The sequence below is a fragment of the Physella acuta genome, unplaced genomic scaffold (genome assembly GCF_028476545.2).
Source record: "Physella acuta isolate Inbredline_101_S28 unplaced genomic scaffold, ASM2847654v3 ptg000027l, whole genome shotgun sequence".
In the NCBI taxonomy this organism is placed as follows: domain Eukaryota; kingdom Metazoa; phylum Mollusca; class Gastropoda; family Physidae; genus Physella; species Physella acuta.
Window position 1 is genome coordinate 245,563 of NW_026731547.1, and position 15,178 is coordinate 260,740.

The 15,178-nt window shown below is 31.9% G+C and overlaps 2 protein-coding genes across 2 annotated transcripts; one reads left to right on the top strand and one right to left on the bottom strand.

Moving 5' to 3' along the window:
* Positions 1–291: 291 nt before the first annotated feature.
* Positions 292–1,015, bottom strand: LOC131941046 (uncharacterized). The gene is made up of 3 exons (XM_059300031.1): positions 769–1,015; positions 562–648; positions 292–355 (listed from the first exon to the last, which is right to left on the bottom strand). The coding sequence occupies exons 1-3, from the start codon at positions 1,013–1,015 to the stop codon at positions 330–332; spliced, it is 360 nt and encodes a 119-aa protein (XP_059156014.1). The 3' UTR covers positions 292–329.
* Positions 1,016–7,233: 6,218 nt separating this feature from the next.
* On the top strand, positions 7,234–14,018 carry LOC131941059 (uncharacterized). Its single transcript, XM_059300038.1, has 14 exons — positions 7,234–7,297; positions 7,935–8,064; positions 8,206–8,274; positions 8,622–8,933; positions 9,012–9,305; positions 9,508–9,657; positions 10,158–10,436; positions 10,553–10,864; positions 11,464–11,502; positions 11,734–11,790; positions 12,257–12,415; positions 12,764–12,797; positions 13,155–13,219; positions 13,453–14,018. Exons 2-14 carry the CDS (start codon positions 8,016–8,018, stop codon positions 13,635–13,637), a joined length of 2,004 nt encoding a protein of 667 aa, XP_059156021.1. The 5' UTR covers positions 7,234–7,297; positions 7,935–8,015; the 3' UTR covers positions 13,638–14,018.
* Positions 14,019–15,178: the final 1,160 nt, after the last annotated feature.

Genomic DNA, 15,178 nt, shown 5'->3' on the forward strand with positions numbered 1-15,178 from the left:
ATGTTAAACTATTATTTAATTGGTGTTATAATCGTATGTTTAACTACACACTTTGATTCAACTAAATTTAATAAACTTTAATTTCCAATAAAAATAAAATCTTCTAATGATTAATGTAAAATATTTATTTATTTTTAGAACGAAATATTTTATTTAAGATTGATATATTTACCTTCAAAGTAACTGCTAGCGTTTCTGAAACTTATAATACATTTTATATAAATATGCTACTATACACGCAAACATTTTAATGGAAAACAGATCAAATAATAATTTGTTCAGTACATCAAAAATTGCATTGCTATGAAATTTTTTTATTAAAACTGTACTTACATCCTACAAACAAAGGGTATACCTGATTGGATTATAAGACAAATATTTAGTTGCTTGTTCCTCAATACTTCTTACAAAATATCAAAATATGTTATATTTTTCCAATTAGAAATGTTAAGCAATTTAAATGAAAGATAGAATACGATATCAATCATGTGTGACGACTAAAATTGTTTTTTAACCCTAACTGTTTATGTTCAGATGGCATAAGCTGATAATATTTCTTACATTTAAATTTAAAAACTCCTATCAGTGCTATAATACAGAAAGCAGACAGCCCTGTAGATATCGCTATAGTTTCCCAAGTCTTTAAACCTATATAAACACGTAAATAATTACTTTTTAAAATGCTGAATACATTTTCAAATAAAAAGTTAATTTAAGCATCAATTATAATTATTTGGTGTATTTCTTAATGATAAATGTGGTATTTACCTTTAGTGTTGTGTAATAATGCTACTGTAATGTTTACACCATATGCTGCATCCGACTTTTCTCCAGTTACTTTAGGATATAAGTTGACGTGAAATGTGGTGACGCCAGACTGGATTTCTTCATACAAATTGACTTGACATTCTGACCTAAAGTATTCCACTGTGTTCGTGTAGCTTGTGTGGTTATACTGGACTCGGTCTTGGGGAATCTTAGGAGTTAGGTTCAGAATTAATGTCTCCATAAACATGTGTCTCCAAAATAGTAGGTTTTTTTTTAGACTTTTTACATGCTTTAGTACATGCTACAAAACAAAATAAGCAACTTTTATTAAAGCCTGATTAGTAATTAAGATTGTCCACACCTGGTATACATTTACTGAGTGAGATGACTTATAAACAATGTCACACATTAAAACAGGATAAACTTTTTCAGTCCAACAGATTAACCATTTGTCATTTAGGAAAAAACAATCAGGTCGTGTGGGTCGTACTGTTGAAACAATATATGTAAATATACTAGATAATGTGGTTTTACAATGAGAAGGAACTTAATTACAAATATACTACTGGACAAAAGTTATGAACGAATAGTGAAATGTAATCGAACATATTAGAACTATCGTATATTAAACGTTAGCTAGAAAAGTATTAGCAACATGTTTTTTTTTAATATAATTTAAATATCATTTAAAGAATAATAACCATATTACAAATGTTTGAATAATTTAATTACAAGTACCATTAATAGCACTTTGCACACTTAGGTCAGATTTTTAAACAGTAAATTTAAAATAACTTTTAATATTAACATTATTACCGTATGTTGTAAGATTGCAGTCAAACAACATTATGTCATCAACTGGATCCCACAAGCTCCACCTCGTGCCATGTAAGCTGCGACTTACAGGAAATGTAAGGTTTGTCTCTATGTAATGTTGATGTTTTGTTAAAGTGGCTTGTGCTGAAGTTGTTTCTCCAGGTGCAACTGTACACACAGCCTCATCAATACAGATTATAACTTGTTTGAAATTTTGTTTCCAGAAAAAAAAATTGTTCTCCGTTCTACCTGTTGTATTTAGCTTAACATTTATTGTTTTTAATGTATTTTCTTCAGCAGGACCACATGATGTAATTACTAAGAAGTAAAAAGGTTCAATACGTTCATAATTCATTACAACACTTGTTGTGTCGATAACTATAACAAACTATTACAATTCAGTTAAAATTATTTCATGAAAAATATCCTGTATTCTTTTTCTACATTTTAGAACGTAATTAAATAAAAGCTTTTGATTCAAACGTTCTTGTTGAGTTTTCTCAATGTATTAACATTTTATTATAATATAATTGATGACTAAAATAATGTATTGTACAATTAATTAACGCAAATATAGTTAGTATAACCGAGCTAGAAAGCTAGTAATTTATATTGGAAACTTTAATTAATCAAACATCGAATTACGTCATTGTCATCCGATATAAATCCACGTGCAATTAGACATAATATATGTCCGGTAGAATTGGTTGAAATAAATTTTGCTCGCCAGTTTTGATCCCCTCGACAAATGACAAAACGCCGTGAAAAAAGGTAAATTAAAAGCATTAAAAATCTAAAGTAAATTGACAACATCATTTGGGTGGTTTACAAAATGATATAAAAAACTGTATTATTAATTTTTTTGGATACTTATATCATAAGTAATGAAGTTTTCTTAAATTTAGTTTCTGATTTATCAACATATATTTCATATGAATTTTTTTTATTGAATTTAATTGAAGCTAACACTGATTAGTATATTTTTTGAAAGTAAAAACGGTTTTATTTGTGCTAATTTAACAAAAACATTATTTAAAAGTAATGACAACTTACACTTACACAAAAGAAAAAAATCTTAAAACAAACCTTCAAAGCACAAAACCACAACACCTAAAATAGAAATTACTGCTCTATACATGGTGTAAAAATGTAGAAACAAAATCCAACACAACGAGTGACATTTAACTTAATGTGCTGGATTAATCACGCCAGTCACTTGACTTTACAAAATCAGGGCACACGGCATACATTTTCTTTATCAAGTGAAAGTGTAGATGTCTAGCTTATTGACTCATTGTTGGTGTGTTATTAACACACCTCACTCAGAAAAAAAATGCCGAAGTGCCCCAAATCTAGAGACCACAGTCTAGTTCGTCCAAGAAGTTGTTTGAACCCTCCGATATAAAATATAATAAAAAACAACAACAAAGAAGATGTTATTAAATATAGATGGGTATTTAATTATATAGATAGTATATTGGATATGTATTGACACCTATGTACATGTCTTTCATATTGAGATAGCGAAGATTATGATTAGCTTACAGCACAAACTGATACCAAGTCTTGAAATTTGAACGGCACCGCCGTTCTTAGCAATCTACGTGGCACTTTTAATCTTTTTACCAGGACCATCAAACTTTTTCTCTACTCTAATAATAATTTGTCTTTCTTTTATTTTCAGCTGCATAAGCAAACTGTACATTGTCTAGTCACAACAACCAGAAAACACGGTCACCAGTCTAAAAATACATCATTGGTAGCAAATGATTGTTATCATAACCAGTGTATCTTTGAGACACATTTTTACAGGGAGTGAAACATTGAGTTGGGTGATGGGATATACATATATATATATATATATATATATATATATATATATATATATATATATATATATATATATATATATATATATATATATATATATATATATATATATATATATATATATATATATATATATATATATTCTATGACGACCGTGTGACGAAAAGATACCTGAAATGTCCTATCAATTTTCTTTTCTTTCTGAGAAAACAGCAATGCGCGACTGGTCCGCAAGTTTACAACTTATAAAAAGCAAAGTGGAGTATGTCTATTAATCCCATCCTAAGTCATTTTAGTCATCTCTTGTAGTGTTGGGAGCGTTTTAAAACAAAAGTCGGTGCAATAGTGCTCATGGTTGAGCCCGTGGTTCTCCGGGGTCACACACTGATGCAGTTGTGTGAGAGTGTATGTGTGTGTGTGAGGAGGGGTACACCTGACCCCCCGCAGGACGCCCAATACGTGAACCCCCCCCCCCCACCCCTATTGTTATGACGGCCACTGGTCCAACCGCACCCTACCGACCGGGACACCGCCCCTACCATATTAAATAAAATGTTTATGTCAGTGTTGAACAAACCAGACGTTTTTATGGGAAAGTGAAACAATTCATTAAATATGTCCACTTAATCGTCCTAACTTGGTTAAATTCCCTCTAGTAATTTTACGATTTTGCGGGTCCGGACAGTGGCGTCGCCAGGTCGGGTGTCACTCGGTGAAGCAACTTATGGTGTCACCCACCCCACATTTTTTTCTCTGTAAATTTTGCAGTTGGTTTACCCCCCCCCCCCCCCCCCCCCAACTCCCATGGTAAAAGCTTAAAAGTGTTCACATTTAATCTAATTGTGTTTATCTATTATGGTTTAACTCCCCCCCCCCTTTCTTTTCGTGATCGTCATTATGTACTTAAAATACTTTTAAACTCTAATTTACCATTCATTGAACTGGGAAAAAAAATGTTTAACATATCTTGCAATCTTTTTGTCATGGCGTCACCCTCGTAAATGGTGTACCCTGTGATGTCCTCGCGACGCTTCTGGGTCCGGTTCCGATATTGGCCTTTGAATGGGTGCTAATGCCCTTAACAACATAATGGTTGGTAATGGTCTTAACAACATAATGTGATGTTTTAGTTACTCATCGTAGAAGAAATATTATATCAAGGTAAGAAATTAAAAGTAAATTGATGCGTGTCATTTAGGTGAACATATGCATGAATGTATTCAAAAATTACTTTAGCATAGAAATATTATGTTATTCTTGTGCTATACTTAGAAACTTTATAAATGGCTTATAAATACAAAGTGTGTTTTTAATTAATATATATCTAGCTAATAGCGATCGGTCATGAAGTACTTTTTACCGAATTTTATTTTTTCTACAACTAATCCCCGTTTTCTTAAAAAAATCGCGGTCTTTTTAAAAGTAATTTCGTGTGTAAAATGGTGTTATTTATACTTTTAACAACCCTATAAACACTTAGTTTACCATCTTTATGGAGGACTTTGGACTGTATTTATTCAACCTAACGAACGCAACTTTAGGATTTCCCGTCGTTGCATCGAAACTTGACCCCGACCGATGTGTCACATGACTCAAAACATTGCAGTTTGAATGGGCTGTGAGAACTGACTAAGCGTGGGTGTGTAAGCCGTACTCTTATAAGCCTGACCTAATTTTGTTGCGATTCAAATATATAGTTCGTTGTCTCGAGACTCATACTAAGTTTTATTACACATTTTTTTTAAAACATAAAGCACTAACAAACTTGAATCATCTACCCAATAGTTAAGCTAGTTGATTAAATTGAGTAAAGAAAGCACACAAACACTCATATCAGAATTCACATTTCTTTCAAGTTATAGGCCTAACTGTTAATTAATTGATATACTTGAGTAAAATTGCCAAAAATAACTAAAAATAAATAAATATAAATAAATCAAATAAACAGAAATATAGAGTGTAGAACCAACTTCTCCATTATTTACAAAATATTTTAGCCACCTAGATGGAGGCATACGGCTGTGGTCAGGCATGTAGAGGGGTGTGCGCCGCTATGCGACACTTACCCCTAGACACAACTCTATGTGGTTCCCCCAACGACCCCAAGAAGAGATAAGGGGTCATCCATAAATGAAATCATACTCCTAGGGGGGAAGGGGGAGTCCGTAATTTTGTGACGATGTGTGATGAGAGGGAGGGGGGGGGGGGGGGGGGGGGTTCAGATGTTGCGACGTCACATTTTTGCATTATAAAAAAGCTATGTTAGAAAACGAATTTTAGACGTTATTTCGCGTTTTAGATAACTGTTTTAATAAATTGTAATAGTTTAGACAAGAATTTTGGAAAAATATCGATGTTTAAAAATTCAACTGCAATTTTGAGGGGTGGTTGTAGGTTGAGGTGTGACGTCATTTTAAGGGGGGGGGGGGGGGTTGTCTGGCTTTTTGTGACGACGTGTGACGGAGGGGGGGAGGTAAAAATCGTCAAAAAAAGCGTGACGTCATTTATGGATGGCCCCTAAGGGATGATTTCGGTTTTTAGATTTTAGCAGTCAAAAACTGACGTATTTTTACACTATTTAAACATAGAACACTAGCTTTTCATATTCAAAGTAACAGTTAAAAAGAGTCGTTAAACAAGACATTTCTTTTTTGTAAGTGTTTACCTCCCCCTTTATCCCATAGCACATTGAAACACATCCCCATTAAAGATGACTCCCCAACCCCGCTTGTACTTTATAATAACATCATACTTCAGTCACAACCCCTCCCCCACTCCTACTAAAAATACACATTGCACTTTTATGAATGTTGGAAAATTGATGTGTTTTAATACACACGCTTTAGTCAAAGTAGAATGAAATTTAACTTATTAAACAGTGTCGGTACATTATAATAATAGTTGGTGCTTTACAACTAGGCGCAGTTTTACAATAAACATTTACAGCAATATGTGTTTTATTTTATTTTTCTTTCGACGAACTGATTTAACCCACAAGCAAAGACTTTTCGACTATTATGAAATGGTCCACTGTTTCGCGGAATTTCAAGATATATGTTCAACAAATATTTGTTAATTAAGTCGAGCTAATATAGATGTAGGTCAAATTTATTTTTTACTTTAAAATTCTTTTTTTTAAAATCACCTTACTAGATGTTTCAAAAAGTGTTGGTTTCCGAGTTAAAAAATTGGTACCTTTACATGGAATTGATGGAGCATGGAGCGGTGCTTTAACGGGTAGGCTTATGTAGCCGTTTCTTTTAAATTTGACTTATCCTTTGATAATAGTTTGAAAAATAGTCTTTAAATGTTTAAGTGGTACGTCTTACTTTATTTCAATATAGCATTACAAATTATGAATCGCATTTCTTAAAAGTTTTTGTTGTAAAGCGGTGCAATAAAAGTATCACATACCATACATGTGATAAAGGCGAAGTTGTGATGAGATGGCAGATCATTAGAGGAGATAGAGTTCTATTTATAACATTAAAAATGCCTTTTTAAGCTTCCGTCTAAGTACGTGTGTGTGTATGTGTGTGCGTGCGTGCGTGTGTGTATGTATGCGTGCGTGCGTACGTGTGTGTGTATGTGTGTGTGTGTGTGTGTGCGGTAACAACAATCCATTGCAACCATACATCCTGCACACGTTATCTTTTTTTTCTAGAAAACCTGAACCGGAATCAAAACTCCTATTTTCATATAAACAAGCTACATTACAGTGAAATTAAAAATTCTCAAAAAATAATTCTTACTTGCATACCACTTAAACTCTGTAGGATTTGTACTTTCAAATACATAATGTTTCGATAGCTCAGTGCTAATGGATGTGTTTACTGTTTGCTATCTCCATTCTACATACCATTAAGTTATAGTATATTTAATGGTATATTTTTTATCTTACATTTTATTTTTCATGTTTAAATATTTCATAAACAACAAGAAGAAATAACTGAGTTTTTTTTTTTTTTTTTTTTTTTTAAAGGCAACACATTTTGTTTTATTTAATTTTACGAATGTGTAAACCAAAGGGATAAACATAGTTGCATTTATTCTTTATATAAATATGTAAGAATTAGGTAGCATTTGTAGAAATAATATGTATAATATCATGTTTTAAATATGAGAGTATTTTTTATTACAGCTTAAACGTGCGGGATATTTTTAGTTTTTAATCTTTAACGTGAGTAGTAGTAAGTCACAAACTTGAATATAGAGGGAAAAAAAATCTATGTTGAAAGTAGGCTATGATATCGCAATAACACAATAACAATTTTTTAAAAAAACTTTAAAATGCGTTGTAGCTTTAACAGCATTAATAATTTACTGCAACAACACAATTAGGAAAAAAAACTAGTTACGTGTATATAATGATGACTTTGGTAATAGCATTCATTATAACTATCATTATGATGCATTTGGATTAAACTAATATCCGTTGATTATAGTTTAGATTTAGAACTGATAATATATTATTGAATTATTTCCAGCAAAAATTAAGAGCAAAATATATATCTTAATAGAGGAGTTGTGTGACGAAACATACCATTAAGTTAATGTTTGTAGATAAATTATTATATTCGTAAGAGTATTTTATTATATCAATGGATAAACTGGTGTTGTTAATACTACAATTGTATCAAGTTTGTTCTGGTAAGTTATTTATATTTTATATATTATTTATATGTGTAACCATACATTCACTTTTAATTTAAACATGGTAAATTAAATTATTTTTTATATATTTACAATATGTAAAACATATTCAAACTAAATATAAACATTGTTTTCTAGCTTCGTCCGTACATGACCAGCAAAATTCATGTCACACATACTCCAGCAATAAAACATGTGCAGTACCGGGTAAGTTCATTCACGTAAAGTAGAATAATTTGTTGTGCTATAAAATAATTTTAGAATATTTTTTAAATTTATTTTTGAGTTATTGAAAATTAATTAACCATACCAATTTTATATCCAATAAGATTGTCTTTTACATAATCAACGAAATTCATCTACTTCGTTTTCAATAGGAAAATCTTTTAATTCATTCCCACCGCCGTGTTTGTAAATAATAAATTAAATAAAAACTTGGCAATTTTTAGCTGTTAAGCTAGACAAAGTTTTTACACTGAAACTCTTCACTTGAGATATTTTTTATTGCTTGGTTTGTAAACATCTAATTTAATCGAATGTAAACATGTTTTTAGAGACTCCAAGCTTGTGTGTTGAGAGATTCCAAAGTATCCGAATCACATCAGCAGTTAACGGCACTGGCTCTGGCACTCTTGTTGTCTGTGGTAAAAATTTGACAGAACATTTAACTATCATGGCTGGAAACGATGAAATATTTCCTTTGTCAACCAGGAGATATGAGGTGAATGTTAGTGAGAGTGGGTATCACAGTACAGTCAACATTACAGTACATAACCTGACAGAACGGGATCAGGGCGTCATACCACTCCTCATATTTACCTGCCCTTTAAGGTGTCTTGACAGTCAGATATGGGTGGATTTAAAAGGTAATAACCTGTTTAATTGAAATATCAAACCAATATATACTATTTAGATAAAAACCTAACGTATGATTTTTTTTCTAGGTAGTACCGACAACGTGACCTTTAGTTATCAGTTCACTAGTGATACCCATGAGCTAAATCTAAAATTACACTGCTCAGCAACAAGATATCCACGAGCTATAAAAATTAATGATGTCACAACAGCAACTGTTGTAGCAAATGAAACATTCAGCGCAAGAAATTACAAGTCTACAATGTCACTTGAAACATCACTCTACGACCCATCGTGTTCACACATTACAAGTTACATTTGTGAAGTGACAGATTTTCTAGGAAATAAAAGTACACGTACATTGCATGTCACACACAAAAAATGTAAGTTTTTTTTATATTCATTTGCAGTTTCATTGTATATAATTTAAAAACAATTATACTCTGTTTTAATGGACTTTATTGAAATTTGAAAATAATTGAATAGAATAATACAAACAAAAGAAATGCTATTTGCATTTGCTTTTTTGTTAACTTAGCGTTGCACGTATAACTACGATCATAGTGCAATTGATTTTATTGCCAGGTCCCCCACGTTTATTTGATGTTACAACCAATAACAGTGTGATTCAAACAAATGTTAATGACACCGCCATGTTTTATTTTGACGTCATAACATCTGGTGACGTCATCGTGGAAGTTGACAGTAATCGAACACAGTTTAACATCACTAGATGTAGGTCAAATAATGTTTACTGTGTTCAAATCTTGTTGAACTCTACACAAAAATCAGACTTCAGGTTCTATACAATTAATCTAAAATATAATGGATCAAGTTACATTCAAGTCATCTTTCGCATAGAACTAAAAGGTTAGTTAATATAACTATTAAACTATAATCAATGCTTGGGTGAGTAGGAATATAACGTATATAAATCACAACATGAATGTATTCTCTTTCCAAAATCTATGTTTATGAAATTACATATTAATAAGAAAAATATTTTTGTGAAGAATTTTATAGGCCTAATTCCTACCAAGTTTGATTGTATTGACGTAATTTGTTGTAAAAATATTTGTAAGAATGTGTTAGGTATAAGAAATATAAAAAATTGCGTTGGTGCTTCTTCGTGTGCGTGCTCAAAAGCGTGTGTCTGTTTCTAAGTGTCTGTGTGCGTCCATGTGGCACTGCGTGACTGTGATTTTTTAACATAATGTATTGCTTAAATATTACAGACCATCCACAGTTCTGCTATATCCCAAGCCCTAACTATACAATCTACACACGACCCAGCGCGAACTTGTCTGTCAACTTTTGTCTGAAGTCTGGTGTAGACATACAACATCAACACAAGATGGAGGTTTATGTGGACAACCAACGTCTGTCAGACAAAGATATACAAGTAACAAAGTATAACAGCAGATACCAGTATGGACTGGAGATTGTTTTACACAGAAAGACTTATGACAAAGCTCTGTGGATAGAAATAAAAGTGTTTAACGTTACATTGAAGTGTACAGTAAATATAGTTAATCATACGGGTGAGGATACTAAGTTAAACCATTCCACAACAAAACATAATTTAAATTAAATCAGGTCTTTTTTTATAAGCGTTATATATTTTCTCCAGCCGTATGTAACAACTTGCAACAGCCAATCCCAGCCAGACTTGACCAACCACTGACCATAGAGTTTTGTGTTGTCTCAAGCTCTCCCCTACACGACCATATCGGGATAAACGGTCACGTGATCAAAGTCAACACGTCACACGTCACTGGTCTCTACAGGTATGTTGGTGTAAGGAGATCAGGAGATGACACCTACAATGTTACTATTCAACTTTACCCGGCTGATGTAGATGGTGTACAAATCTTCCAAATTTTGGTAAAAAATGATGAGAAACAGTCGATGGTCTTTTTGTCTCAAGTTGCCCTGCATAAAGGTAAGTTTCACAAAAATAATTGAAGGATATTATCAATCATTTCTAAAAGAAAACAGCACTCAGTTGCCTATCCAGGAGAAAGCAGGGGAACTGGCCGTCCTCCTGTATTTCTTTATAGAAATTTAAATAGTATTGTATTATTATATTTAAAGAAAATCAATTATTTTCTCCTTTTTAATGCATTATTACATTAAAGATTGTTATTAAAACGTTTCAGGCGATTGGTTTTTCGGTAGGCTTCTTTAAATATTTTTTAATAGAGTTGCGTGACTAAAAACTACTGCGCACCAAATGAACATGATAATGCTCGTATAATAGTGCGGAAAGAGTAATATTAAGACAGCCTACTCATTTCAGAGCATTTTAATTAATTCATAAAAAATGAATTAGGCATCCAAATAAATAAAATTTGATGTCATATTGCATTGTCTTCAAGTCTTGACCAGCGTGAAGCGAATCTGAAAGTTAAGAGTGCCTTAAATTTCACTCGCCCGTTTCGATCTATAACGACAGACTGGCGACAGATAAAGCATGTAAAAATGCTTCGAATACGTATTTTATAACTTTAGTAAGTCACTTTATTTTGTTTCTCTGAACAGAACAATGGAATGTTACTGTCAATAAGTCGCATAAAAAAGGTAAAATTGTTTAGTGTGTTAAAAATAAAGCTCGTGTCCACATTATATTCTTTGTGTGTATTTAAAACTTGATTTTACCCGGAATACTGCTTATTCACTATTAATAAAGAAAAAAAATTAACATTTAGCTATATCAGTACTTAAAAAGGCTGTTCCTAATATGTGTATTACAATATACATTATAACTTTTCACATAAGATAGGCCTACACATTGTTACTAATTACTTTTAGTTTCAGATTTTTCAGTAAAATCATCAAGCCCGTCTCTCTTACCAACCACAACTACCGGTAGAAGAAAGTTGTGTTTCAGTTACGATTAAAAAATGTTAGCTACGTCTTCGTTTTAAGTTTATCTACACCCCATTTTAAACATACAATAACTATATGAGTGCATCACTTACATTTTTCGTAATGAACAAAGAAAATGGCAATATTTACAAAGATAACTTTAGTTTAAAAGAAAGGAAATAACAGTTGTAACTGTAACAGGAACTAATTGTTTTATATAATCTACTAGCCCCAACAAGATTCTATTTTAATATAGGCTATGTCCAAAAATAATAATCCAGACTTGCAAATAGTGGGGTGATACGACGTTGACGCTGTATTTATTAAACGCCAATCTATTTCAGAACTTATTTAACTCTATTTGCACACCGTATATAATTTATAGTTTTATTTTTATATGTAAACGTTCACGTAAGAGTGTGCATTACGTACTGTAATAATAATATATGTCATTTTATATAAATAGCATCCACTGCAGTAAACTCAGTCTATACAACTGCTAACGTATCAACTCTAAACGGCGAGACTTCTAGAGATGACGTCACAGTGAAGGTGATCATCGGTGCTCTAGCGGCGGTCACCATCGCTACAATTATCGTCGTCTTCTCTGTGCGTAGAATGAAAGGTATTTTCATTTTAATACATCTTCTTTTACTTATTATAAACCTCACATGTAAACTAAGATTCGGTAGATGAAGAAGAGTTCATATTTTTGTGTAAATTCGATATTTGAAGGGTTAGTGTGGTATGCTAGGTAGCCTTTCCCTAAAGTGAGTCTGGTACCCATTAGATCCGAACTCGATTCTACCTGGTTAAAAGAGGTGAGCCTTACTTACCGACCATATACACACATACACCTTACATAATGTACTGATTTAAGACTGTACCCCGACCTTTTAAGTAAAAACAAAGTTTGGTTTTTAATAAATTATTCTGATTTTACTTCAATTTTTTTTCATATTGCCATTTTAAGTGAAACGTTTTCAAGATCCTATACAGCCTCCAAGGTGAGTAAACTTTAAGGATGTTTAAAATTAAAACAAAGCATTCTTTTTAATTATACATAATAGCTACACCCGTTAAAATTATTTCATATTGAAATAGGAAACTATACACATTTAACCATAGCATTAGCTGGCTACATAATAAACGCCTATGTATGCATTTGTTTTTGTTAAAGACAGTATACATTAACTTAGGATTATAAATCATACATATATATATATATATATATATATATATATATATATATATATATATATATATATATATATATATATATATATATATATATATATATATATAGTTATGAAGGTTTTAATTGCCTTTCACCACAACAAAGATTTTTTTTTTATTTCCAACAGCTACCAGAATGTTATAGCCAGAAACAGCAACGATAACTCTAGTCAAGTCTTCCATACACCGACAGGTTTGTTAGCAGTTACATTGAGTTACAGCTCGCTTATGTATAAAATAATAGCAATCTAGCCTTAAGGTTAGACATACTAAATCAAATAACGAGAACAAAAGTATACTATTAATTAATTAATGTTATAATGTCATATTTTATTACATAAGGTAGTTACAATAAACAATTTTAAATTGTATATACTGTTTTTAAATTTAAGAACCCGCATTAAAATAATATGTTGTCATATTCAGTCAATGTGACGACGGAATCGACCACTTCACGCAACTCTGAAGGACTAATCTACGTCACAGTAGACCACACCAGCCTACGTGACAGCCTGTCCACCAACAGGTCCAGTCACAGTCAAGATCACGTGGTCTACGCCAGACTGGACTTTCAGAAAATGGCGAAGAAGGAACAGAAATCCAGACACTAGGAGAATGAAGGAGAGAGAAGGGGCAGAAATATAGAGTAATAAATAGGGAAAGACATAAGAAGACAGGGTTGATAATAGATAGCAAGACGAAGATCTGGAGATGTTTGGGATGATATCAAATGTACAGAGTTTTGAAAGAGCAAACATTGTTGAGACCTTTTGAAACGTTATTTATCCTATTAGCTTGAACATTATTTTTGTTTTAGTTGATGCTTTTTTTTTGTCAAAGCTGCAATATATGGAGTTTAAAAAAACAAAGAATTTCGTAATTTATACTTTTCTAGTTTGAATCCCGTGTTCGAGACTATGAAAATATCCGTGAGTCCACCGTTTTTACTTTCTCGTATATACGAAGTATAGAGAAAGTCTTGTAATCATGCAAAAAAATAAACCGGGAGTGATCTCCCCTAAACTTTCTCGAATATTCTAATATAACACTACGGGGGAAGGCAACTTGGGATATAGACTTCTAGACATAATTTTTAATCCATTTTAAATACTCAAACTTTTTAAAATAGAACATAATCTCGTAGGAAAAAGAATTGCACACCAAGTGAACGTTAAATAAAGATGTGCATAATAGTGCGCAATATTATTAGTACTTTATAAATTTACATGCGTTTTTTGAGAAATCGGAAATAGCGTAAATTAGTACTTCCGGTCAATGAAAATTACTCAATATTTGATAGAAAGTAGAGAATTAGATCTTTTACTTACATATCAAATTTCATTTATCTATCTGAAATAGTACTCAAGTTATAGGCTTTTGAAAAATTCAAAGTAGAAAAAGTACCACTTCCGGTTATCGGAAATCGCTCAAAAGTTGATACGGATCTACGATTTTAATATAATACTTATATATGAAATTTCATCGACCTAGCTGTAACGGTACTCAAGTTTTCGCTTTTACACACACAGAGACACACAGACACACAGACACACAGACATACGGACAAGGTTGCAAAATTATGTTTTTCCGTATCAGTGAGGTGTAAAACGTCGAGATTTGCAAAAATCTCGATTTTTTTACTTTCTCATATATACGTATATCACTTGGTTTAAGGGGGCAGTATCACCCAGACTAAGGGAGGTAAACAAAAACATTCACCAAAAGAAAACTATTCGACATACACATGTCAAAATTGTACAGCAGTAGTATCGTTTCTTCTGCTATAATACAGTATATAAATTGTAGGGTATATGTATAGCAACAAATTTTCAAAAAATTATTTTATTACATTTTGAATTTGTTTGTAAACAATTTTCCGAAACCATAAATAAAGTACTTAAAATTTGGTATAAACGTTCCTTGCGTTAATGGCTATGTCCGGAACTAAAATCGTAAAATTCTATCGAGGGATAAAGTTTTTAAGAAGTCTTCTTATGTCGCATGATGAACGTAGTAAAAATCAAAAAAAAAAAAAAAAAAAAAAAAAAAAAAAAAAAAAAAAATCAGCTACTGCCACCACTCATTGGCTGGGCGCGCTGAAAGTCAAATCTACAACACTGAGACGTAAAAAAAAAAAAAAAAAAAAAAAAAA

Coding starts and splice junctions, on each gene's coding strand:
- LOC131941059 (XM_059300038.1), top strand. CDS start 8,016: ATGGATAAACTGGTGTTGTTAATACTACAATTGTATCAAGTTTGTTCT. Junction 8,934..9,011: donor GATATGGGTGGATTTAAAAG/GTAATAACCTGT, acceptor TTTTTTTTCTAG/GTAGTACCGACAACGTGACC. Junction 10,437..10,552: donor GTTTAACGTTACATTGAAGT/GTACAGTAAATA, acceptor TATTTTCTCCAG/CCGTATGTAACAACTTGCAA.
- LOC131941046 (XM_059300031.1), bottom strand. CDS start 1,015: ATGTTTATGGAGACATTAATTCTGAACCTAACTCCTAAGATTCCCCAA. Junction 649..768: donor ATTATTACACAACACTAAAG/GTAAATACCACA, acceptor GTGTTTATATAG/GTTTAAAGACTTGGGAAACT. Junction 356..561: donor AGGAGTTTTTAAATTTAAAT/GTAAGAAATATT, acceptor TAATCCAATCAG/GTATACCCTTTGTTTGTAGG.